General features: G+C 39.1%; 2 protein-coding genes across 2 annotated transcripts; both read left to right on the forward strand.

Moving 5' to 3' along the window:
* The first annotated feature begins 791 nt into the window (after positions 1-791).
* Positions 792-9,227, forward strand: LOC136255722 (uncharacterized). The gene is made up of 11 exons (XM_066048558.1): positions 792-963; positions 1,010-1,121; positions 5,982-6,085; positions 6,350-6,392; positions 6,439-6,572; positions 6,620-6,655; positions 6,706-6,811; positions 8,514-8,660; positions 8,717-8,853; positions 8,908-8,994; positions 9,042-9,227. The coding sequence occupies exons 1-11, from the start codon at positions 931-933 to the stop codon at positions 9,159-9,161; spliced, it is 1,059 nt and encodes a 352-aa protein (XP_065904630.1). The 5' UTR covers positions 792-930; the 3' UTR covers positions 9,162-9,227.
* A 1,716-nt stretch (positions 9,228-10,943) lies between these two features.
* LOC136255735 (uncharacterized) lies at positions 10,944-23,952 on the forward strand. The gene is made up of 19 exons (XM_066048579.1): positions 10,944-11,102; positions 11,162-11,273; positions 11,858-11,961; positions 12,277-12,319; positions 12,372-12,505; positions 12,553-12,588; positions 12,639-12,744; positions 17,214-17,360; positions 17,420-17,556; positions 17,611-17,661; positions 17,931-18,045; positions 20,538-20,641; positions 20,690-20,732; positions 20,895-21,028; positions 21,074-21,115; positions 23,213-23,327; positions 23,373-23,522; positions 23,628-23,755; positions 23,809-23,952. The coding sequence occupies exons 1-19, from the start codon at positions 11,070-11,072 to the stop codon at positions 23,812-23,814; spliced, it is 1,740 nt and encodes a 579-aa protein (XP_065904651.1). The 5' UTR covers positions 10,944-11,069; the 3' UTR covers positions 23,815-23,952.
* Positions 23,953-25,362: the final 1,410 nt, after the last annotated feature.

Genomic DNA, 25,362 nt, shown 5'->3' on the forward strand with positions numbered 1-25,362 from the left:
CTAACATGCTAAGCACACTTAACTTACCCCCTTTACAACAAAGAAGAGAGAGAGCTAAACTTATAATGATGTATAAAATTATTAATGATCTTATTGATATCCCCAAAGAGTACTTTACCCCTAATGATTCGCGATTAAGAAAAGGATACTACAGGCAACTGACGACAAACATTGACTCGTATAAATTTTCCTTTTTCCCCTCTGCAATTAAACTTTGGAACCCCCTACATAATTAATTCCCCTTCCCTGGATAATTTTTGTAACAACTTAAGTAATTATATCTGTGCATTATAATCATTTGTGATTTCTGCACAGTAAAAACAAATAATAATAATAAAGATTCAAGGGAACACACGTTGCATTTTGTATCTTAGGCGTTACCCAATCATTCAATTGTCACCAATAACGTGTCGAAAAAATTCATGTTCATGAACTATTCCAGACCCTTGTAGCGCGGCGCTTATAATTTCCAATCGATAAGCGGCTGCGCGGAAAGGGTCTGGCCACGCGAGACTAGGAAACCCCAGCCACATAAATTTTTAGCATTTTCTCCAATTGCAAGTTTAGACCGTTCTTTCTCCTAGTACCCTACACTTTACCACTCACAATTTATACCACTGATAGCCTATTTCATTGGCTACAATTCGGCACCAAGCATGTTAGAATCCGTTCTTCCGTTGAGGAGACATAAATAATGTTCTAATACATGTACAAACTTTGTCCGGAAACGCCCGCCCTTACCTTAGTCCATGCTGCCAGAGTCCATGGCCAGTGTTTGCACTGATGCCAGAAAAAACACTGACCCTGCTAGCTACAACCCTGACCATATCTTCTTGTGGGCGAGATTAATAAATAAATCACGTGAATCACATTAGCTAGTTGTTGTCTGTGGCTGTTGCGCGATTTCGCCGAGTGTCATTGAGAAGAACCATGGATGATCTTGGACCTTATCACTCTGCAGGAGTAAGGATTGAATGTCTGGTATTATCGCACTGTAATCGTTTTTTAGAGTTTACTGCGCGATGGAGCCGTAGTCTCGCTGTGGTCGAAGACACGTGGTACACACGTCTTCATCAACGACGAAGGACATGTTCACGGAGACGGACAGCGTCACAAGTCAGGTTAGCCAACTCTAGCAAGTTGTGTATTGTGGTGACCTCAGGCCACTCCAACTTGATTTCCTGCTTCCCGTCCACCGAATTCCATTACTCCGTAAACTAACGTATTCTATGTATCATGTGATTGTTTTAGTCCGGATTCTTATCACGATTGACCACGTAGCGAAGGTATACTGATAAGCTTGTAGGTAACAGCTTTATGAATATTCTACCTTTTAGTCATGTACAAAACATGTACACAGAAGTAGTTAACATAATGGAATAATGAATTCTCCACCCACTTGCATGGCAAAGTTTGGACTGGAAACAGGAAATCAAGTTGCAGTAGCCTCACCTGATAGGAAACCACATCCTAGAAAAGGTCAAAGGTGAACAAAATAAAATTTTGCTTGCTGTCCCCAGTGGTTTCTTGTCTTGTGGTTGAAGTGTTCATTACCCACCACACAACTATAGTCTCACGTGCCAGACAGTTTGTGTGGGGGCCCAAATAAACTGTCTGGTCACTGTTGCACACATTCCGTGACCACTGCCAGAATGTTGGCAGAGCCAATCAGATCACTTCGTGGACTCTGTGACAAAACAAATACTAATAATTCAAATTCTTGGTGGAATAAATAACTGAATCTCAGCTACAGATTATTTTTTCGAAAGTTTAACAATGCCATGGGCTTACGATCTTTGTTTCCCTAGTACAGGGCTCTTAAAAGCGTTGGTATAAGAACGATTATGGTTCACTATGGATTTGTAAAACAGCAGAATTGTTGAGTGTTCAGCAATGTTTCGAATACGTCACCAGGACATTACCAGTACAATTATCGTCTTAGTCTGCTCACAGAGGTGATTGAAATGATTATTACATCATCCTTGGTGCAAAACAATACCGTGATGTAATCTAATTGCATTCCAGTGAGTTCACTGAAAGTGTGCAACAGTGACCAGACGATTTATTTGCCGCCCCCACACAAACCGTCTGGCATGCGAGACTACCACACAACTAGTCCAGTCAATTTATGGTTTAACCTTTAACTAATTGCAATGCAAGCTTTTAAAACAGTTTCTGGCTTAGAAAAATGTGCTCTATAACATATATCAAAAGTCTTACGGAATCCCATTAGGGGAAAGTGACCTTTTGGTGACCTTTTAAAGCCATTTTTTGGTAAAATTTGAGATTTCTGTCTATATTTCATTCATATATCAACCAAATTAGTCAAACTTGGTATCAAGTGAATGGTCTCAATGAAAGGAACAATGGGACATTTGTTTGAATTTAATAGCTCATTTCATTCAGAAGTTATAGCCATTTTCTGGTCAAAATTTCCCCGTCCATGCAAATACTTAATAATTTTTGCTCTGCTGTTATTTTCTATGTTATAGCATTGAAAAATAAATGATTTAGCCATAGTAAGAAACATGGTTGATGGCAAAGGGTAACTATGAATCCTCTAGTGTTGGTATGTTGTCATGGAAACCAAATCACTGTTGGAATTTGCAATAATATAATATAATTATAAACATGGTAAATAATTTGTAAGAAAGTACAGAAAGTGTACTTCAATTATCGTCATCCTCGAGAATAAAAGTATCAACATTGGTACAAGCTGTTCCCTTACAATTGCCACATGCAAGAGAACATTTTGCATTATACTTCTTGCATGTACACCTTGTAGTGCTACGCAATTACACCTTGATTAGACCATCTGGAGCTGGTGCTAAATGGCATTAAAGTCCCGTCAGACTCTTTCCACCCCATTCAAGTGACTGAAATTCACTGCTGTGTCCTTTTCACTCCTGTACTTGTAAGTATACACAGAAGCTGTGGGATTTGGCAGCTGCCAAAGTAGGTGATGAAGAAACCTAGTATTTGTAGCTACTTTCTCACAGAAGCAATTATAATGTAAATAGTCCAATGTTTCTATTGTATAATGTCACCAAGCTTGCTCACCTGTAGTAATCATGTCTTTTGGCATAGCTGATGATGCATAAAAGACTTCTGCTTGCTCTCAAAAGTGTTCACTTGACCTGAATTTCTTAAGTGAAGCACCTTTTCCAGTACCATACAGTTGTGAAGTAGTATCACATCCAAGTATAGCATGACGGAACAGAAGGTTTTTGCATATCTCAGGACCAAGTTTCTGCTTAACAGTGCTATGTTCCACACTCTAGGTTTCTTAGTGGTTTATTTTGCTCAGGCTTAAAAAATATGGCATGAGAATTTAAGCAGACATGATAGCATAACAATACTAAAAGGTCAGTGTCATCACCTACTAGTGCAGTGTCTGTTACTATGGCTGATTCTGCAACTTTCTGTACAATCATCACATCAGCATCTCCCAGAGAATAATACATTGCAATTCCTTCTTTCTAAGTGATTGCCAAGCATATTAATGAAATGCTGCTTGTTGCCTCATGGTACGAACATTGACACTGCACACTCTATGATAGACTGCATCTGCTGCATGAAGATCATGAACATGCAATATTCTTGCCTGTACTGCATCTGCCGGCCCAATCATCTCCCTTCTCGTGACACACTGCTAGAATTGTGTCTCGCATCTCATTTCAATTACGGCTATAACTTCTGAACATTTTCTCTTCTGTCAACAATAGCTGGTTCATCACAAAAAAAGCAGTCAGTGTCAACATTAAAATCCCTTTGTGTTGACCTAAGCATACGCTCACCAGTGTTTGTATTTGTTGCTTTGCCTGGTTCTCCTTCTTTCACTCTTATTTGTATTTGTTGCTTTGCCTGGTTCTCCTTCTTTCACTCTTAAAGTTTTTGCTATTTGATCTACTTTTCAGTACTGGCGACGACATTCCTGGCACACCAACTGCCCAGGTACACAATGCACAGCATCTCCTCTCTCTTCACTAGCTTTGTTGATAATTGCACATACCTTTTCACCTAGGGTAACTTTGGATAATGCTTCAATAGGTTGATTGTAAATGACACACTCTTCTGACACCTCCATTTCTTATCCATTGAGATCAGAGGATGACACTTTAGCCACTTCAATTGTCTCACAAACCTTGCCATACAATAAAACAAGAAAGCTGCAAGGATTGTCATGCACGTAGCTATAGTACTAATTTGATTTCCCTATGACTGTTCCAAGTGAATTAAAAGGTATTGAAGCAGTCTAAATTATAAATGTCTATGAGCAGGGGCGTAGCCAGGGGGGGGGGTTCAAAGGGTTCGGACGAACCCCCTTTTCAGAGTTAAGTTTTTTAAATAGTGATACTGGTTAACTAGAACTGAATTAACTTACACAAATCCACTGAAATGGGTAGCTACAGGTCTTCAGGCAGAGGAATTCAAGTACCTCTACTCGCTATTGCGAATGAATTTATAAGAATACACATGTTTACACGTGTACACGTGTTTACATGTGCACACCTACGAAATAAATGAAGCGTAAAAGTGCTACCTCAGGTGGCATTCTAAAGTTTTTTTCGAAAAGAATCCATGCAGAATCTAGAAGGCCAGATTCTAGTAAGTTGTAGCACATAGGCATATTTCTTTGCAAGAATTTTGTGGCCCCCCCGCTGTGGAGATTCTATACTTAGGGCAGAACCCCCCTTTTGGAAATCCTGCCTACGCCCCTGTATGAGTATGTCTAAATTTTTTAATAGTGCATCACAAATCATAGTAACACAAATATAAAAGTTTAGCAGAAAAACACAGCATTTATTAGACACCTACCGCGTTATTCTTCGATATTCTGTACAGCAACAAAGAAAGACACTGTTTCTCTTCTTTATAATACCAAGTAAACAACAACATTAGTTATCATGACAACAATTATTGGAACATTATTACCCAGCTATAATCATGATAATAATCTAACTCTATACTACTAGAAAAGTTGCCAGACATATTGTTCTGCAGTTAGTTGAACAATAAAGCTAAGACCTTTAGAGTTGAGCTTTTTGCTTACAGCTGGATGCCATTTGTTGACATGAATATGAATATACTTTATTTGTACTTACCATTACACTAGCTACATTCACATAGCAATAAAAGTATACAGTTTGCGATACAATTAGTGGATCTGTGCAGCCTTCTGTAGAATGACTGCTCTGCTCCAAACAACTAATGGTACACTCTGGTTTCCATGGCAACATTTAAGTCTGAAAGTACTGCAAACTCCTTTTTCAGTCTTTTTCACAACATAAAGTGTGCTTCAGGCAACAAAAGAGCACCACTACATTGAAAACTGTAAAACTAATTATGTGCATGGACAAGCCCAATTTTGACCAGAAAAACTGTTATAACTTTTGAACGAAATGAGCTATTAGATTCAAACAAATGTCACGTTGTTCCTTTCAGTGAGACCATTCACTTGATACCAAGTTTGACTAATTTGGTTGATATATGAATGAAATATAGACGGAAATTTCATTTTTGCCAAAAATGGCCAAAAAAGGTCACCAAAAGGTCACTTTCCCTTAATGGGATTCCTTAAGACTTTTGATATATGTTATAGAGAACATTTATCTGTGCCAGAAACTGTTAAGAAAGCTTGTGTTGCAATTAGTTAAAAGTTGACCACTTTTTTTCCATAAAATGACTGGACTAAACCTGGAAGTGGTCTAGAACAAGTCGGTTTTTTGCTGAGACAGTCACAAATAACAGCTGACTTGTCCCCTAGCAACCTCAAGTACCAAGTAGAGTGTCAGTTTACAACATATTTCTGGCTTCTTTACCTGATAATTACATCACCAATTAGCAGTAGCCCAATTATGGTAAAGTATGAAGTCCATGCCTGCCCATAAGGTGGCCTGATTTCCAGCTCACCTTTGAGATCTTCAAGTTCAAAACAATCCTTTGCCAATGTGTATGTGTGAGAGTTTCTATTGTTGTAGCTGATTGGAAAGTACATGAACGAGGAGATGGGGTAGTGGCCTTCCAGAATGAACAACATCCTGGCAAGTGGCTGCGTATCAAAGATGGTGAGACTAATGTTGGGGTAAGCAGCAAACTGAGATGTGTGTACAGTCTCTGAGGTAGTCTTGTGTGCCTGTGTGGGAATGGCAAATATATACCATCTGGTCCACACATATCTGGTATGCAAGACAACCTATGGTAGCCTTTCTGATTCAATGTAACAGCCATTATATTGACTTCTAAATGAGATACGAATTTAGTATATATGCTGTTTCAATTTCAAAGTTGAAACCTTTAAAAGGCTGGTTTTTCCCAAAGACAGCCGCATTCAGTCTACTTCTAATAGGGTGATGGTGGCCTCTTTTGCAACTTCATAGTCCATGAACTCGGTGAGTGAACTGGTAGTTTATCGTAATTTGACCCTCCATCATACAGAGGGGTTTATTGCACTGGAGTCAAGCAAGAACCCTGGTCAACATGTTGGTATCCGACCTGATGGTACAGTAAAGCCACCGACAGAGACAGGCAAAGGAGAACATGGCCAGTTTGCAGTGATAATCAAATCAAAGGTAACTACTCAGTGATAGTTGACACACAACTAGCTCTTCTACTCTAGGGTCCCCATCATAAGCCAATGATGCCATCTGCTCATGTGAGAAATCAAACTGTGATCTATAAAATGCTCACCATCAGATCCTTTAGCTACTGAAACAAGGAGCACATGTTCACTTGATCAGCAAGAGTTGTGGACGAGGAATTCAGAATGAGATTGTTGATGTGACTGGAAATGCACGAAGTGGACAATGGAGTATGTGTGTGTGTGCGTGTGTTTGTTGTAGTGAGCATAAATGACTGGGAACACTACGTGACGTGTGTTATGTTTAGTGTTAAAAGGTTGGGTCAATCCAGGTCACATGGGTATATGGTTTAGTGAGTTTTATCAGCATGATAGAATATCCAAGTCAACCCCACTTATGATTTACCATATAGCCAGAAATTTTCGGGGGACAAAACTATCGTGAAATCATGATTTTCACGTGCTTTTTTTTTAATTCACAAAGGCCTAAAAAACATTTGCTTAGGTAGTAGCTACATGTATTTAACCTCAAACATCAAACATTTTACGGCTATATTTTCATGAAGCTGTCAATACTCGTGAAATTGTGAAAATTTGGTCCATCGAAAATTTCTGGCTATACAGTATTTCACCAAGATGGTGCTTATACGTTATAAGTGAAAGCAAGAGGACAAACTGAAGTCTAAGAGCAGTTTTCAATTACAAGCAAATGTGACTGTCTACACAAAAAGCCTGGCATGTTCACGTTTCAAATTCCATTTGTTGGCTGTTGTCTATCAGTTGGAGTGGACTGCCAAAGTTTCACATTAAATAGTCTTTCAGTTATATAATGTAGAGGATAGCAAGTAACTGATAATGTATTAAATGTAAGAATGAAAATACAACTGCCTTGTTTTTTTCTTGCTCCAGAACTTGTTCTAGTTGCACTTTTAAAATGTCCAATTCCTGTTAGCCCTGTGAGCACTTCAAATCAACAATGTAATAATGATAACTAATTAGGGTACTGAGTTAGTAGCAAATTGGTGACCACTACTTGTCATTTTCGAATGCTGATATCTTTATAATGGTTTGGCTTTTTTTCACGAAAATTTTAATTCATATATATCAAACCTCACCGAACGTCATTGATAGTTTGTACAGGCACACATGGAATATTTTTAAGCAGTGCTATTAGTGCATTGCAATGTGAAACCTTTTTGTGCTATAAAACTGTTGTGTGTACCAAGTGAATGTTGTTCCGTATAAGCCCTACACACAGCAACAACATGTTTTTTGTCATGTGAACTTAGATGGCAACAACACATTCAAGCAATTGATACACCAGGACCCATGTAAACTGATACAATTATATTATACTCCAATCAACTAGTTTTCTTCCCCAGGTGCTCGTAATGGATACCTGCTATTAACTAGAAGGCAAAAATCATTTCTCCATGTCTCACAAAGGGGTGGAGGTTCAGGTGGGTCCCAGACCTTCGCCTGTGAGACATGGTACAGCCTCCTGTGGGGGGTTACTAGGACTGCCTCGTAGCACCTGAGTAGTGCACAGTTGGCCCAATCAAGTGTGTAGGTAATCTGGACTGCTAACTGACCTCCTCTTTTCTTTTTATGACATCATTGGTCAGCAAGATAGAGTCTGGTGAATTACTGTTGGCATAGTTGTGTTCACAGATGAACAGTTACCATAGTTTCTTGCTGTTCAATGAAATTAAATCCACCATATTTCGGTGGAAATTCACAACTTTGTCAGCACTAATTCGCCAGACCCTATTTCACGACGTCACCAAAAATAGAGGAGACAAGATAGCGGTCTGGCCATGTGAGACTACTGTGTAGGTGTGACCTTGTATACAGTAGCAGTAGCCAAAGGCTTTGCATGCGTATGTGTTGTGTGTATGTGGTGTGTGTTGTAGTAATATGTTGTGTTCTTCAGGTGTGTTTGTTGTTGAGGTGAGGGGATCAGGCATGATAGCCCTCCACAGCATGAAGGAACACAACAAGTACCTGCGTATTAAGGATGGAGAGTTAAACAATGGTGGCACTGGAGGAAAGTGGTGTGATTTTTATGTGCACGGTGTCGGTATGTGATGAAATGTGAACATGTAACTGTAATTACCACTTCTTTATGCACCACAGAAAATGGATATGTAGTGTTTGAGTCTTGTCAACATCCAGGGTCACATGTGGGCATCTTGCCTGATGGTTCTGCTAAAAATCCCAGTGAGACTGGTGTGGGAGAACATGCACAATTCTGGGTGATCGTCAGTAAATTGGTAAGCGATGTTATTAAAGATGTCTACTGTGGTGTTTCCTGTCTTGTGTTCCAGCCTGATCCTAATGCTCTGAGTGCTTCTGTACCTGAAAAACAAGCTACACCTGTAAAACAAGCTACACCTGTAAAACAAGCTGAACCAGTAAGTGTTACTGTAAACATGTAGCCCCTGTTTATTTCCTGAGGTAGATTAACAACAAGGGAGATAGGTCTGTGACCTCTACCAACTACTGGCTCTGGATGTTGATAGCTATTGTCACCAGTTACTGCTGTTATGTTGTCTACAATAAGATCAGTGACAAGCAATAGTCCAGCCATAGGAAATTCTTTAGTTCAATTAATTCTTCATGACTATTAAAAGTACAAATTATTGAATTATGTCACAGTGCTATGCCGTAATTGGAAGGTGCATGTTTGGGTACTGAAGCACCCCTCAAAAAATTTAATTGGCTAGGTATATATCACTGTTAATAGTTGTATCTTAAGCATATACAGTGCAAAGGTAGAAAGAACAAGGGGAAGGGCCAAAATCACCTTTGTAAGAGAACATCCGTCACTCTATTGTCATCGAATTATGTAAATTATATACCTCCAAGTGTTCATGTACACTTAATTGCATTGATCATTTCAGTGACCTGCTTAAGTTTAGGGCTGAAAACTGAAAAAGATTGATATACTCTTATAGAATGCTCAAATACCCAAATAGAGCAGTCGAAGCGCTTCATAAAAATGTGTAGCCAAGAGAGAGGAAACCATCAATTATGATAATGATGAAAGTACATATAATTAAAGATAGTACTGAGCGATACTGCCATTTTAGTATCACGATCGATACTAAAGCCACTATTCACGATACTGAATAGTTCACGATACTTACAAATCATAGCTGGTGCCACATAATGTATTGCTCAGCATTCCTGCAAGAAGTACTTATAGGTGATAGCAAACTAGCCACTATCATCCTTGTTTACAGTAACAGCTTTGAGGTTGTTATGGTGTTCACACCTCTAACCAGATGGGTGGACTTTATCATATACAAGGATTCTTAGCCAACCACTGCATAACAAATGGATTTTAATGACAGTAATGTACAGGCATGGTATCACGATAGTTAATAACAAAATATCGCAATATCGATACTTTCAAAATATCGCGATATATCGCTAAAACGGTAGTATCGCTCAGCCCTAGTACTTGGTCACATGCAACCATATAATATGGTCCTAAGGAAGAACCTGCATGGGCATGGCAAGATGCAAAAAAAGTTTTGCCTGCTGTGGGAATCAAACCACCCACTGTATCAAGCAAGTGTTTAAGGCTGTTTTGTACTCGTTTTAAATGCTGTATGTTCATTATACTATGTTGCTTCAGTGTTAATACCTTTGACTAAAAAGTCGGTGTTGTAGTTGAAATGCCTCAAATTGCACTTAATTTTGAGACACTGTAGATGCTAAGATGGCTACAGCTTCTGGGGGGCCAGACCCCATGCTACCAGAGATTCTATACTCTGGTCAGTCCCCCCCCCCCTCCCCATCAACTACTTCCTCTGCTACTGGCGCAGATCCATTGAATACCTTTTATGATACATGACGTTCAGACAAAGCCACTTGACCAACCATTATATGTTGTGTAGTAACAAGTATTCTGCAAAGTACACCATACATGTACTGACGTCACATGGCAAACTGTGAATTATCCTAACAGTGAGTAGGTGATCCTTCTTCGTGTAATCATGTTACTTGGCAACCAGCACCTAGCAAAACCATTTTCAATGACATTACCTAAATAACATTGTTATGGTTTTGAACACCTGTGATGTGTGCAGTGTGTGTAATGTTGTCGTATGACTTGGCTGTGGGATACCAATAATTTTAAACACCAATCCATTCACGCCAGGTCTATATTCCACTCTAGTTAGCCATCTAGGGTGTCAATATTATGTAATCCTGTTATCAACAGTACAGTTAATAATAGTGGGGTTCCACTATTATTAATTCTTGCTATATCTGTGATAACAGGCAGCCAACACGAAGTCCAGTGTTTGCATTAACCCCAGTGTACCCCATGCAAAGTTTTAGCTTATTTCTGCGGACGTGGGCAAGATTAATCATTATAAATCACGTGAATGACGTAACAGTCAGGTATAAAAAGAACGTTTCCCTTCTCACCTGCCTGTTACTGTTGTGCAGAGTTTGGTGAGTGTTGTTGAGAAGAAGCATGGCTGGTTTTGGGCCTTGTCACTCTGCAGGAGTAAGTATTGATTGTTTGGTATTATCACACTATTTGACCTCAATTGTTTTTTTTTTTAGAGTTTATTGTGCGATGGAGCCGTAGTCTCGCTGTGGTCGAAGGCACGCGGTACACACGTCTTCATCAACGACGAAGGAAATGTTCACGGAGACGGGCAGCGTCACAAGTCAGGTTAGCGACTCTAGCAAGTTGTGTGTTGTGGTGACCTCGTACGGAACCGCATCCTAGAAAGGTCAAAGGTGTAGACCCCTGGTTTCCTGCCTGCTGTCACTTACCCACTACGCAACCTGGTCTTGCTTGTTTCAGCATAAAACTTTTGGGAGTGAACACATGTTCATCTTTTGAGTACCATGTTTGTGTGCCAGAATTTTGTTTGCTAAATCTATGGGTGTTTTTATCTTATGAAATAACAGCTGACTTGTCCTCTAGCAACCTCAAGTTACAAGAGAAATCTGTTTACAACATAATGTAGGCTTCTTCACCTGATAATTGTATCACCAATTAGCACTAGCCCAATTATGGTAAAGTATGGAAGTCTATGCCTGCTGGTAAGGTGGCCTGATTTCCAGCTCACCTTTTGATATCTTTCAAGTTCAAAACTTTAATGCATTAAGTGTAGAACATTTTAAATCTTTACTATATCTGTATAATATTATAACTATAGTGTGCTTTTTATACTCAATTTTGAGGTCTTGCATAGTAATAAATATAATAACCTTTTACCAATATGCATGTGTGAGAGTTTGTTGTTTTAGCTGAATGGAAAGTACATGAACGAGGAGATGGGGTAGTGGCCTTCCAGAATGAACAACACCCTGGCAAGTGGCTGCGTATCAAAGATGGTGAGACTAATGTTGGGGTAAGCAGCAAACTGAGATGTGTGTACAGTCTCTGAGGTAGTCTTGTGTGCCTGTGTGGGAGTGGCAAATATATACCATCTGGTCACTTTCCACACATATCTGGCATGTATGAGAACTCCAGTCTTAAAGCCTTTTTGATTGATATATCAATGTGACAGCCATAACTTGACTTCTGAATGAGATATACAAATTTAGCATATTATTGTAGAATTGTTCAATTACATTTGAGTTAAACTTGAAACTTTTAAAAGTTTTAAAAGGCTAGATAACACTGGTTTTCTCAGAGACAGCCACATACAGTCTACTTCTAATAGGGTGATGGTGGGCCCTTTTGCAACTTCATAGTCCATGAACTTGGTGAGTGAATTGGTAGTTTTTCTCTCTTGTAATTTAATTCTCAATCATACAGAGGGGTTTATTGCACTGGAATCAAGCAAGAACCATGGTCAACATCTTGGTATCCGCCCTGATGGAACCGTCAAGCCACCGACAGAGACAGCCAAAGGGCAACATGGCCAGTTTGCAGTGATAGTCAAATCAAAGGTAACTACTCACTGATGGTTGACACACAATTAGCCCTTCTACTCTAGGGTCCCCATCATAAGCCAATGATGCCATCTGCTCATGTGAGTAATCAAACTGTGGTCTATATAATGCTCACCGTCAGATCTTTTAGCTACTGAAACAAGGAGCACGTGTCCACTTGATTAGCAAGGGTTGTGGACGAGGAATTCAGAATGAGATTGTTGATGTGACTGGAAATGCACGAAGTGGACAATGGAGTGTGTTACGTGTGTGTGTTGTAGTGAGCTCTGGGTAGGCTGTATTGAGTTGAGAGTTAAATGACTGGGAACACTACACTTGTAATGCGTGTTATGTTTATGGTTAAAGCCATGTTATCTGGGTTATCTGGGTCACATGGGTAATATTTTGTCCTGGTTCAGTAAGTCTCATTGGCTTCATAGTCAAAGATTATGTTTTATTTTGCGTATACGTTATAATTGTGGCAGGAAAACTGCTCCTAGACTTCAGCTTGTCCTCTTGCTTCCACTTTATGATAAGGCACCATGTTCACATTTTAAATGCCATTTTGTTGGCTGTTACCTAGCTAGTTAGCTAGTTAGCTAGTTACAAAGGAGTGAACTGTTGAAAGTTTCACTTTCAGTTATATAGGGGACAGCATATGGTGTCAAGTAACTGATAATGTATTATATTAAGAATTAAAATCCTGCCGCCTTGTCTTCCAGCTATGCTTCAGAACTCATTCTTTAATAATGTGTGTCCAATTCCTGTTAGCCATTGTGAACAAGTCAACAGGAAATGTAATAATGCTAACTAACTAATAGGGCTGTACCAATATTATGAGTATCGGTATTGGTCAATTGCAAGTCTACTACAGATATTTCACTCAAGTTATGCATGACGTGCTGAGTGAAAACTGGCCGTTTTCACAAAATTCTATTTTGCCATGGTTTCATATTGAAATATACTGGGTAAAAGTACACGTGCTACATGAAAATTTTACGCACACTTTAATCACGTTTGTATGCACTGAAATTAAGCTCAAATCTATACACCAATGGATTCGCCTATTTATGGAGAATAAGAAAATCTTTTGTTTCATGTTCGCACAGCAAAGGATATGTGAGCTATGGGTGCTTAATTACAATGCGGTAAAAACAATGTTCACCATCGTCATTTCTTAGTTTGAATGGCCTTCTTTGTCAACATGGAGGAGTACAGGGAAAGCACTATACCTTAATTGATTTACCAGTTCATGGTGCACAGATTGAGCCAGTCCCATCTTCGTAGCTTGTTTCAATCATAAGTTATGATCAATTATCTAAGTGCCTGTAATTTATTTCCCGTATTGTTGCTGTACAAATCACTGTTCCAACTGTCAGGTACTATAACTCCAAGATTAATCACAAAAGGCTGAAACTTTGGCTGCATGTCCACACTTTTGTTACTATAGATAATTAGTGAGATGCAATAAAATGGAATAGACCAGTTCATTTAATGCGAAAGTATTTAATTGCTGTGGTATTTGCTATTGTGCAATACTGGATGCTGTGGTTAGCCATGAAAATGTACAGAAACCATTGGGAAACCACGGGAACTAAATCCTTTGTTACACAGAAAGTAAAGAAGATATCCGTGTTTTGAAGACAGCATGGAAAACTACATTAATTTCTACACCTGATGGTGGTTGTCTGCTGCTTCTAGGTGTAGCGATTGGTTATGAGCAGCGAAAAAGTTGTTTAGTGACAAAGCAGGTGTTTGTTTCTATGTTTATATGGAATACCAACACTAAAACAAGTGTTAGGATCACCTGGATAGTGTTTGCTGACTCACTAAACATGGTGTTTGCTTGTCGCCCCGTTAAGTCCAATGGTGATCAGTTCTGAATGGTTTTCAAGTACAAACTCACTATTACCAGCCATGGAAAGCGTTGTTCAGCAAAATCCTAAACTTTACGGCTCTATAACTCGCTCATCCTTAACCCTATTCACAGCAGACAACCACGAAGCGAAAGACAAATTAATGTAGTTTCGCTCTATGTACAGAGAATTGGAACATACCGTATACTTTGTAAGTAATGGAGATTTAACCATCGATTATCATAGTTTTCCCAATGGCTTCAATACATTTTTATGGGCATCCACAGCATCCAGTTGTTACGTCATACGCAATTAACACTAATTGCATTTTTAAGGTCCTTAAATGAACTGGTCTATTCTAGGAATGTGCAAAAACAGCCAATTTTTGCTCAGCCAGTCACATATGCACTATCAAAGTAGTACAAGTACCATGAAAAAACTGAAAAGCACCTTACTGGCTGAAGTGACTTAGTTGTTAAATAGTTGTTAAATGGTAGAGCGCTTGACTATATAGCCTTGGGTTCAAGCACCAAGCTGTTTTGTTTTGTTTTTTTCTGAGGGTTTTTGTGCCACTTTTTTTGTTTTTAAACCAGGCGCACGCCCACAGCCAGCCTTCGGTCGGCTGTGGGCGTGCGCCTGGTTTACTGAAATTGTTTTCGTAAAAGTGTGTGTGTACCTATCTATCTACCTATCTACCTATGTTTGTCCGTACGCACCCACGTGAGCAAAATCGTTTAATAACGGCAAAAGCAGCTTTTACGTAAGAAGTAAAAGTGAAATGAAGTCTGTATTAAACTTCTGCACAGGTGAACTTTGCTCTGAGGTGGTTTCTTTTCGGCGGACTGAAATACGGGTGTGGTGACTTTCCTCAGACTACCTTCCCATTGAGGTTTTCAGGCATTTAGCAACTGAAAAACAACGGTGCAGGCCTCGTACACTGCCAGGAATAGCCTATCGCTTCGAGTTGAAAGGGGGCGTATCCCTTACGTACGCGAAAGAAAATGAAGAGCAGCTTTGAGGCTTTGTTGAGAGAATTTGTGGGAAAAAACACGTTAGTCACACTATAAAACAGTTTAGAAGATAGTTTTGTGCGTAATATGTTGGTAAAAGCGGTTTATTTAACAAACGCTTCCTTAGCAGTGCATAACAACGTAATTGAACGAATTACGAATATTTCATAATTTACGAAATATGAGAAATAGCTAATTATATTATTGCACAACCCAAACTACCCTATTGTAAAGTAGTAATACATAGTTGGTTAATTCATAGTAGTATATACTGTCTATAGTTATTCCAGATGAGTTAGCTAGCTGCATGGCGCCTGGATTTTAGAAGTAGCACAACATCAACTTGTTTTAATGGCAGATTTTTTTTGTTTTATGATTTGCACAGACCTGTTAGGGTAAAAACCTTTTGTGAACAGTCATAAGTACCAATAAATAAAAGGATTACATTGTTGAAAAGCATATGAATTGTAGTAATTAAACACAACCATAGTGATCATGCTACATGCTCTGTTATACTGTAATGCATATCGGTTCAACTTTGAAGTATCGGCTCTGTATATGATATCGGTTTATTAGAAAACCTATATCGGAAATAGACAATAAATATCAGATATCAGTATTGGATGTAAAATGTGGTATCAGTACAGCCCTACTAACTATTTAGACTACTGCATTGGTGGTAAATTGGTGACCACCACTCGTCATTTTTTTCAAATGCTGATATCGTCATAATGGTCTGGCTTTTTTTCACGAAATTTATAATTCAATTATATGTATCAAACCTCACCAAACTTCATCGATATTGTGTACAATAAAACATTGGCGCACATGAAATATTTTTAAGCATTTCTCTTAGTGCATTGCAATGTAAAACCTTTTTGTGCTATAAAACTGTTGTATGTACACTGTACCAAGTGAACGTGGTCCATATAAGCCTACAGCACGTTTCTCATGTAAACGTAGACGGCAACAATAATACCTTTCTTACCATTCAAGCAGTTGAGTTATACCTACACCAGGGCCCATGTGAACTGATCTGTGTTATACTCTAGTTTTCTTCCCCAGATGCTTGTAATGGTACCTGCTATTAACTGGGGGGGCAAAATTCATTTCTCCATGTCTCACAATGTATGGAGATTCAGGTGGGGCCCACACCTACATGGTACAGCCTCCTGTGGAGTACTAGTCCTGCCCCAAGAGAATTTGCCAGGACTGCCTAGTAGTACCTGAGTAGTGCAGATGGCCCAGTAAACTGTGTAGGTGTGACCCTTGTACACAGTAGTAGCCAAAGGTTTTGTATGTGTTTGTGTTTGTTTGTGTGTGTGTGTGTTGTGGGAGGCAGCATAGCCAAGTGGTTAGGGCATCTGCCTAGTGATCCCCAGGTTCAATTCCCGGTTATGCCACTTTGGTGTTGTTTCGTTGAGCAAGAAACTTTACTCACATTGCTCCAGTCTACCCAGCTGTTAAAGGGGGCCTGGTGTCAACTGGGGAAACAGAAGCAGCCCACCCACGGCCAGCTGTAACATCAATGGGTGCCTGATATTAACTGGGGAAGCAAATGCCGAACTGTCCTTGTCTCACTTAGCAGTGTTGAGGTCATTGTGGAACTTTGGGTTCCGCGACCTCCATGAGACCTAGACAGTCCTCCTGCAGGTTACTAGCCCTGCCCCAGAAGGATTTGCCTGCACAAGGCTCAAGTGCCTGAGTGGTGCACAGGAATCCCAGTGCTGGTTCACTGGGCGGCAATAGCTGCACTTCGTACGGCTGCCGTAGGCTTTGCTCCTTTGCTTTGCTTTGCTCTGTGTGTGTGTGCAGTGTGTGATGTGTGCTGTCAAGTACTAATATGCTGTGTTTCTTCAGGTGTTTTTGTTGTTGAGGTGAGGGGACCAGGCAGGATAGCCCTCCACAGCATGACGGAACACAACAAGTACCTGCGTATTAAGGATGGAGAGTTAAACAATGGTGGACATGGAGGAAAGTGGTGTGATTTTTATGTGCACGACGTCGGTAAGTAATGAAAAGTGATATGTATGTAACTGTAATTACCAGTTCTTTATGCAACACAGAAAATGGATATGTAGTGTTTGAGTCTTGTCAAAATCGAGGAACACATGCGGGCATCTTACCTGATGGTTCTGCTAAGAATCCCAATGAGACTGCTATGGGAGAACATGCACAATTCTGGGTGATTGTCAGTGAAATGGTAAGTGATGTTATTAAAGATGTCTACTGTGATGTTTCCTGTCTTGTGTTCCAGCCTGATCCTAATGCTCAGAGTGCTTCTGTACCTGTAAAACAAGCTGGACCAGTAAGTGTCACCTTGTGTAGTGTACAAGCTGTAATGTAGCCCCTGTTTATTTCATGAGGTCTGAGGTGGTTGTCATAAAGTTAGAACAGGTTTCAGTACACACCATGAGATTCACTATCAGTTTAGAATTATATCGATCAATGGTGGGGTAGTCTATAGATATGTTAATTGTAAAGTTTCAACATACTGCACTGTATAATAAACACAGTGGTAGGTGGTTTTTGGTTCTATACTGTTACAAGTTGTCTTGTTATTGTTTCACTATACAGTGTGCTCTATCAGATGGGACTGTAGTACACTTGTTCTCAAGGGACAGTGGTGCTTACCTCCATCTTGGTGATGATGGTACCTTGACTGCTAAGCAAGGGACCACAGACAAGAGAAGTGAGTTGTGTATGTCCACGTCAGTGGGTGTGTAACTTAGGCTAGTCCAGGGTAAGTGTTACAAGAATTAAAACTTGGGAAATAGTATCTAATGCTTACTGTACAGTGCTGTAATCACTGTGTAGAAGCCACCTTTTCATGTATTGTACTATATAGTCACAAAGATTATCTAGTTGATGTATTCAAATATATAACCATAGCAACAGTACTGTTGTAAAGAGCATGGCTGAGGTTAACTCCATGAGAATTAAGATCCCGTCTTGTGTGTTCAGCAGGATAAGCTTTCTGGCAACTTAAAAAATGAGCATACCATGTGCTACAGGAAAAGGAGCCATTTATCCTTACACAATCACATTGATCATGTGAACTCTTGATGATGACATGTGATGAGTTAAACTGACACCTCTTGTCTGAATATGATTATGATTATGTTCTTTATGTTACTCTGATGTCATGACAACCACTTGTTATACTGGTGTATATATATAAGTGACACTGGTCCTGATCTGTTTGGTTCACAAATAGAGGTGGTCTCTTTTCTGAGGTAACATAGTTTGCAGTTTTTTCAGCTACTGTGAGATTAGTTTAATGTAGGCAGCTCACCTACTTCACTGAACTTTCGTTATCCCAGACTCTATGAAAAAGAAAAATCAGTTACCATTTGGAGGGAAACTTTGGCACCGTTAGAATTTGGCGAATGACCATGAATTCGCCAAATTTTCCCCATCCAAATATTTTGGTGGCAAAGAAAATAGCAAACCAAACCTCAAACTAATCAATTTTCACCAAGAGATAGTGGGCTAGTCATTACGCTAGAGCCAAGCCTGCCTCAACTACCCTAGCTAGTTACTGTACATGTGGTATCCTTAAACTTCATTCGAGGTCGCCTAGTTCGAGGTGCACCTCGAAACGGGTGCGACAAGTAGCGAGTCCTACCATATTAGGTACGATATTCACTATTCCAGAGGGTATAGATCTACTGTCTATATAGTGTCACCTTTTAGTTGGTAGCTGACTCCAGGAGCCGAACAGCTGATAGGCGTGGCACTCCGGTTCTCGCTTCAGGCACAGCGAATAGGGATCTAATTAATTCAATAGGGCGTGCGCTTTGCTAACAATTCGCCAACAGTGATATTTTGCTTGATTCGCCCGCCAAATTTTCTCCCCTCCAAAGTTTCCCTCCGTACAGTACTAAAGTGTGACCTCACAGTTAAGACTTTCAATTGTTACTACTATAAAGAGGTACAGGAGTTTTCTTGTCATATGGATCCCGACTGTTGTTGGTACCAGTTTCTATAATATGTGACTATATATATTCTCAGCAAAACCCCAACTTTGCAATTTTTTAAAACCAGGTGCACACCTAGTACTGAAATGGTTTGGCTAAAACTGTCTGTCTGCATCTGCGTGTAGGTATGTCTGCCCAACACCCACATGAACGAACAGGCTTTGAGCTACAGAAAAAAATCTTCATTGAATGAATAACGGTTGTGTACGCACTGTATAACTTTTATTGTGTGGCCGATAATTGAAACCAGGTGAAACAGTTTAGTAGGGGCTAACCTATGTGCTGTAACATGCGTATAACAACTCAAAAACAACATAATAGAAATTGTAAACTACCAGGAATGGCATATCTTCAGTTGAAAGGGGGTTTATGTGAACAGAAATTAAGAGTAGCCATGAGGCTCTGTGTAGAGAATTGGTGAATTGTGAAATACATTTAATTTTAATGTATTATTACAAAACAAGACAAGAAATTAATTAATGTGCTGTGTGTATATAATAAAAGGAATGGTATTACTGGGTGCCTGGTAGCACTGCAACTTATTTTAGTTTGTCAGTATTATCTGCAGAGTTCAAGGAATGTATCACCAAAGTTTCAGCCTTCTGTGGTGAGTAATTTTGGAATTATAGTGCTAGCTAGACATTAGGAAGAGCAAGAAATTCAATTTGTAAGGCGATTATGCTGAAAAACAGGCACTTGCATTTGCAGCCATAGTTTCCATTTGCATTAGTCAACAACATTGGAATTCGCTTAAAATGTTGACCATGGATTAGCAAATCAACCAACGTATAGTGATAGCTATGTAGTCACTTATGCATATGGGTATGAAGGCGCATGTGGTTTAGTTGAAGAAAGACGATATTGTTTACGTTTACTACATCGTAAACAAACACACATGACACGCATACCGTTGGGGCAACACAAATAGTTTCGAACTGGCGAATGAGATGCTATATAGATTTGAGTTTTCTTTCTCTGAGTAATGGCCTTATATAATATTTTTATCTTTGTAGCATGCTATTTTACGATTTTTTAAAAAAAATTGTTTTTCTCAATATGCATGCTCGTGCAAATAAGTTGTGTTTTTGCTAGAATGTATGGATACATGTATCATAATGGCTGGGTTACATGTGAAGGATTATTGTGTACGTATTATAGCAGGGGTAAAGTCGTCAGTGAAATGATATATTATGATGTGTTATAGCTGAATGGAAGGTACATCATCGTGGTGAGAACATCGTAGCATTCCAGAATGAGGAACATAAGGGAAAGTGGCTACGTATCAAAGACAACAGCACCAATTGTGGGGTTAGTTATAATCCACTTATTCTACTGATCACATAATCTTGTTTACAGGGAGACGGAGGAAATTGGTGTAACATGCATGTGCACACTCATGGTAGGTATGGTAACTGTTGCCATAGTAATGGTTTAGGGACAGTTTTTTTAGTTGAGATTTTGTATGTTTAATTAGGATTTGGTACTTAAGACTTGTTTTTTGAAAGTTGTTTTTAAGTGCCATATTATAGCTGCCCTTGTTTACAAATGTGTTCTTTTACAGATAATGGTTTCATCTCATTGGAATCTACCAAGGTCCCTGGTCAACATGTTGGTGCTAATGATGGGAACATAAAGCCACCTAACCACACCCACACTGGTCTCCATGGACAATGGCATGTGGTCCTTGATGAAAAAGTATGGTGGTCATTAATCAGAGTTGTTGTTGATTGTCTCTCTTAGGCTGATCATAAACAACAACTACCAACAACTCCTGGTACCTCAGTGAGTAATAATTGTTTTGATGTGTCATGTAGACTGTAATTGATATTGGAGGCTGTTAGGCTGATATTGCTGTTTTGTGAATAGAAAAGTTTCTCACAGCTTGGGTCAGCTTATAAACCACTCAAGCCCTGCATGGCCGAACCCAGCAGTGTTATAAGTGGAGTTGAGTACTGTACTAGAATATGTAATAGTTGTATCATGTACCTGAGTAATTTGTCTGATATGTACACCCAAGCTGAGAGCGTGGGTGTACATATCAGGCAAATCACAAGGGCACGTGATACAACTGATATGTACCATGTAGGCTAATGGCCTACTATGGTGGGCGACTAATCACCCAAGCCAATACGAGGCAACCTGCTGGATTTATTATATAGACAGTCTTTTAAAATTCGATTATGGGTCAGCAACAAGTAACACTGCAGTTACGTTTGTTAGCATGAACAGGCAAATCCTATGAATATCACAGAAACACTCAATTTTGCGATTTAACAAGTGTTTCAAAGTTGCTACATCATTTAACCACTGTTTACAACGTTTTCTAAACGTCCAGAGGGATAAGCTTCGCTGTAGAGTGGTTACCTCATGATATACAAAAAGTGGGCGTGGTACATAATCAAACACGCTGACACGCGATTGTAAATTAACCATGACACTAGTTCTCACCTTAAACTTCTGTTTGTCAACTCATAGGGTGGTAAGGGTGGCGAATCGCCTCTGTCTGAGTGCTGTAGAATGCAAAATCGGGTTCATGGTTTTCATCACGTGGGCAATAAAACTCCCACAATCGAATACTGCCAGGATTCTTATAAAAACAAACAACGTTACCTCATCAGATATCAAGGGGAGCCTGTATTCCGCGGAATAGCAGAATTATGGAATAAGCGAAAATCACATTCTAAATATTTTTTTACTGTTTATAGCCTCTATAACGTTTTAATATACATTCCTCACCTCGATGGCACCGATCCTCGGGGCGATCTTTAATAGGATATGTAAAAAGATATTCACTCTAGCACAATCTAACTAAGCTAAACTACCATCAAATACACTTCACTACACAATTGCTAAAAACTAGAAGTTCTTTGTGCTATACGTACTCATACCAGCTGTCACACACGAGTAACTGCCCAAATTTATTAGAGTTATATACGAAGTGTTAGAGCCGAGGTTGGAGCTCTGATGTTGGGAGCTGAAAGCAGTATTATCCTCCGAATTTATTTGAAACACTTTAGGAAATGGTAACAGAGTTATAAGAAAGGTCATTATTCCATGCATGCAGGGTAGCTACCTAGGGGGTGTATTATTTTGTCCTAAACTATTCGGCCAGTTAGCTAGCTAGCTGCTCATGCGTGACAGCTGGTATGAGCAAGTATAGCACAAAGAACTTTTAGTTTTCTAGCGATTATGTAGTGAAGTGTATTTAACAGTAGTTTAGCTTAGTTAGATTGTTCTAGAGTGAATATCTTTGTACATATCCTATTTTAAAATTGCCCCGAGGATCGGTGCCTTTGTGATTATGTTCTCTATGAGGTGAGGTATGTATATTAAAATGTTATAGAGGCTATAAACAATAACAAAATATTTAGAATGTGATTTTTGCTTATTCCGTAATTCTGCTATTCCGTATTCCGCAGAATACAGGCTCCCAATATCAAGGCCATGGTACCAGCCATGTTTAACTTAAATGTACCATGGCAAGCCAGAGTTTAAAAGAAATGTACCCTGGAATTTTCCTTTGAAGTTAGGTGGTTTCATGGTACATAATACAAATGTACTGGGGAGCTGCAGGTTATGGGTTGCATAGATAATATTCTGATTCGCCAAAGTTGCAGTACCATGTTTTATAGCATAGCTATGCTATCCTATTAGCTCAATTATCCGTTGCTATCAGCCACTTTAACTACCTTGTATATGCTGTGGAACAAAGGGGCTAGTCTTATTGAAATTAGGGGGACAAGGAAAATCAAAATATTTTGTGGTAAAGCATCCTATTAGAAGTTTGTGTAGTAAAATTTGTGGTTAATATACAAACCCACATCCTTCCCTGTTGTGTTAATCACATGTTAATTATGTGACATTATTATTGTGTATTAGTTCTTGAGGAATGGTGCCATTATTGTGTTGTGCTCTCGGGCTAATGGTCGCACACTGATGGCTTGTGGTGATGATCGCAACTCTGTGAAAGGTAACGGAGGTACAGGACATTGGGGTAAGTGGTATGATACACTACAGCTGTAGTGATGTGTGTTTGTAGCCCAATACAAGGTGATTGTTAAAGAACCCGGTATGATTGCTCTTCAGTTTGAGAAGAATCATGATAAGTTTCTGCGCATCAAAGACAACCAAACTGACCTTCGTGGACGCTCAGGTGGTCCATTCACCTACTTCTATGTCTATAACAATGGTGAGTTGTTGTCAGTGTAATAGTGATGGTGATTGAGTTATTGTAATGGGGGTACACACCCATACACCTGACATAGTACCATTTATTATTATCCCACCTCACCAGTGAATGGTACTATCAGTCTGGAGTCGGTAAAACATCGTGCACAACATATTGGGATCACTGGTGATGGACAGTTGAAGCCGGCTAATGAAACTGGTACTGGCAAACATGCTCAATTCTATCCCATACTGGTAAGATATGGTGTGCTGTAACTGGAGTGTAATTATTGTAATGTGTTCAACAGCTGTAAACAAGATTTGAATATGACCAAGTAGAACTGGACTGAATTGAAACTTTATTTGCCTTTTTTCTGTAGTGTAAAATGTAGTTGTTCTGTATAATTAAAGTAGTAATTTCTGTTCTTTGAGAAATTAGATTTTTGTCCAATGACGTTTTTTGTTTGATGATGTAACTTCAAAGATACAGCTACAAGGAGAACGTTAACTTAAGTGTCAGGTGATACAATAATAGTTCCATAAATGTTTAGGATTGCCACAGAATTTCTTGCTTTCCTTTTTATGTATTGGAGAATCAGTTTGATGTCTTAAGGACACCTGGTATGTACTGCATGTCTTGTTCTGAGACACTTGGAATACAGTAGAATGTCTCAAGTGTCCTAGCTTACAGTTCTGGCTGGCCTTGTAGGTATAATTATAGGATTGTCCCATGACAATATCTTAGAATGTCTCGAGTTTCTTAACTACAACCACCCATCCCTCAAATCCCAGTCCTGACTGTCTTTTAAGAGTTAATTCTAACATTGTTCCAAGTGTCTTTACCCCCAAGACACATAGGATATCTTAGAATGTCTCGAGTTTTTTAGGTTCAATCACCCATCCGTCTTGGCTGGCCTTGAAAGGATAATTCTAGGATTGTCTGAAGACAACTCTATTGCAATATGTTACACTCATTTACTAGGGGATCGCCTGGTTGGGGATGACATCTCATTAGTCTTTCTCTTCACTCCAGCTTTTCTGTATAAATGCATTAACGGCATGAAATCTCAACAAAAAACATACATACTGTACTATACAGCTAGGGAGGTGTACTTAGCATAAATATAAAAAATGATTGCCTTCACTTAAGCCTCACAAAACATCAAAGTTGAATGTTAAGTTTCAATAACTCGGTTATTCTTGTTTGTATCAAAAGTGTTGTTTGATAAAATGATTAAATGGGCTATCGATATCCATGTTTTCACAATTATTAAGGGAGGAATGGAGGACGCAAACAATTAAACCACCGTATTTCCTTGGTTAAATTCCACACCTTCCATAGTAGCCACACTTGAGTGGTGCCACAATCAGTTTTAGGGCTTAAACATTGTTTTTAAACTGACTGAGTTTAAATAATCGCTGTACTGATTTTTTGGAACTAGGGTAACAAATGCCATGGTGTTTAACCAAGTAAGTATTTATTACGGTATATCCATGTATATGTTAGTATGTACACTATCTAAGTATATACTGTATGTACTTAGGCCAATGAAACTTGATTAGAAGTTTCGCGTCATCGCCTGCAGCTGCATAGCGTGCATGCTTTTGATACACCTGCATGGAATTTCAGTATTGATATTTCAGATTGAAATTCTCTAATAGAACAGTCACTTTTATTCTAATAGAGCAATCAGCTATACTCTAATGAAAAAATCACTTGTTTAGAAGTTACAGAAATAGCTGAATATTCTAGTAATGTACCTTACATTGATTGACATAATGTCTGGTTGGGCATATGCTTACTCATACTGTATTAATAGGGACACTTCATGCACACTCAACTTCTTTGCAATTCTATTTTC

The sequence above is a fragment of the Dysidea avara genome, chromosome 5 (assembly GCF_963678975.1).
Source record: "Dysidea avara chromosome 5, odDysAvar1.4, whole genome shotgun sequence".
Lineage (NCBI taxonomy): Eukaryota > Metazoa > Porifera > Demospongiae > Dictyoceratida > Dysideidae > Dysidea > Dysidea avara.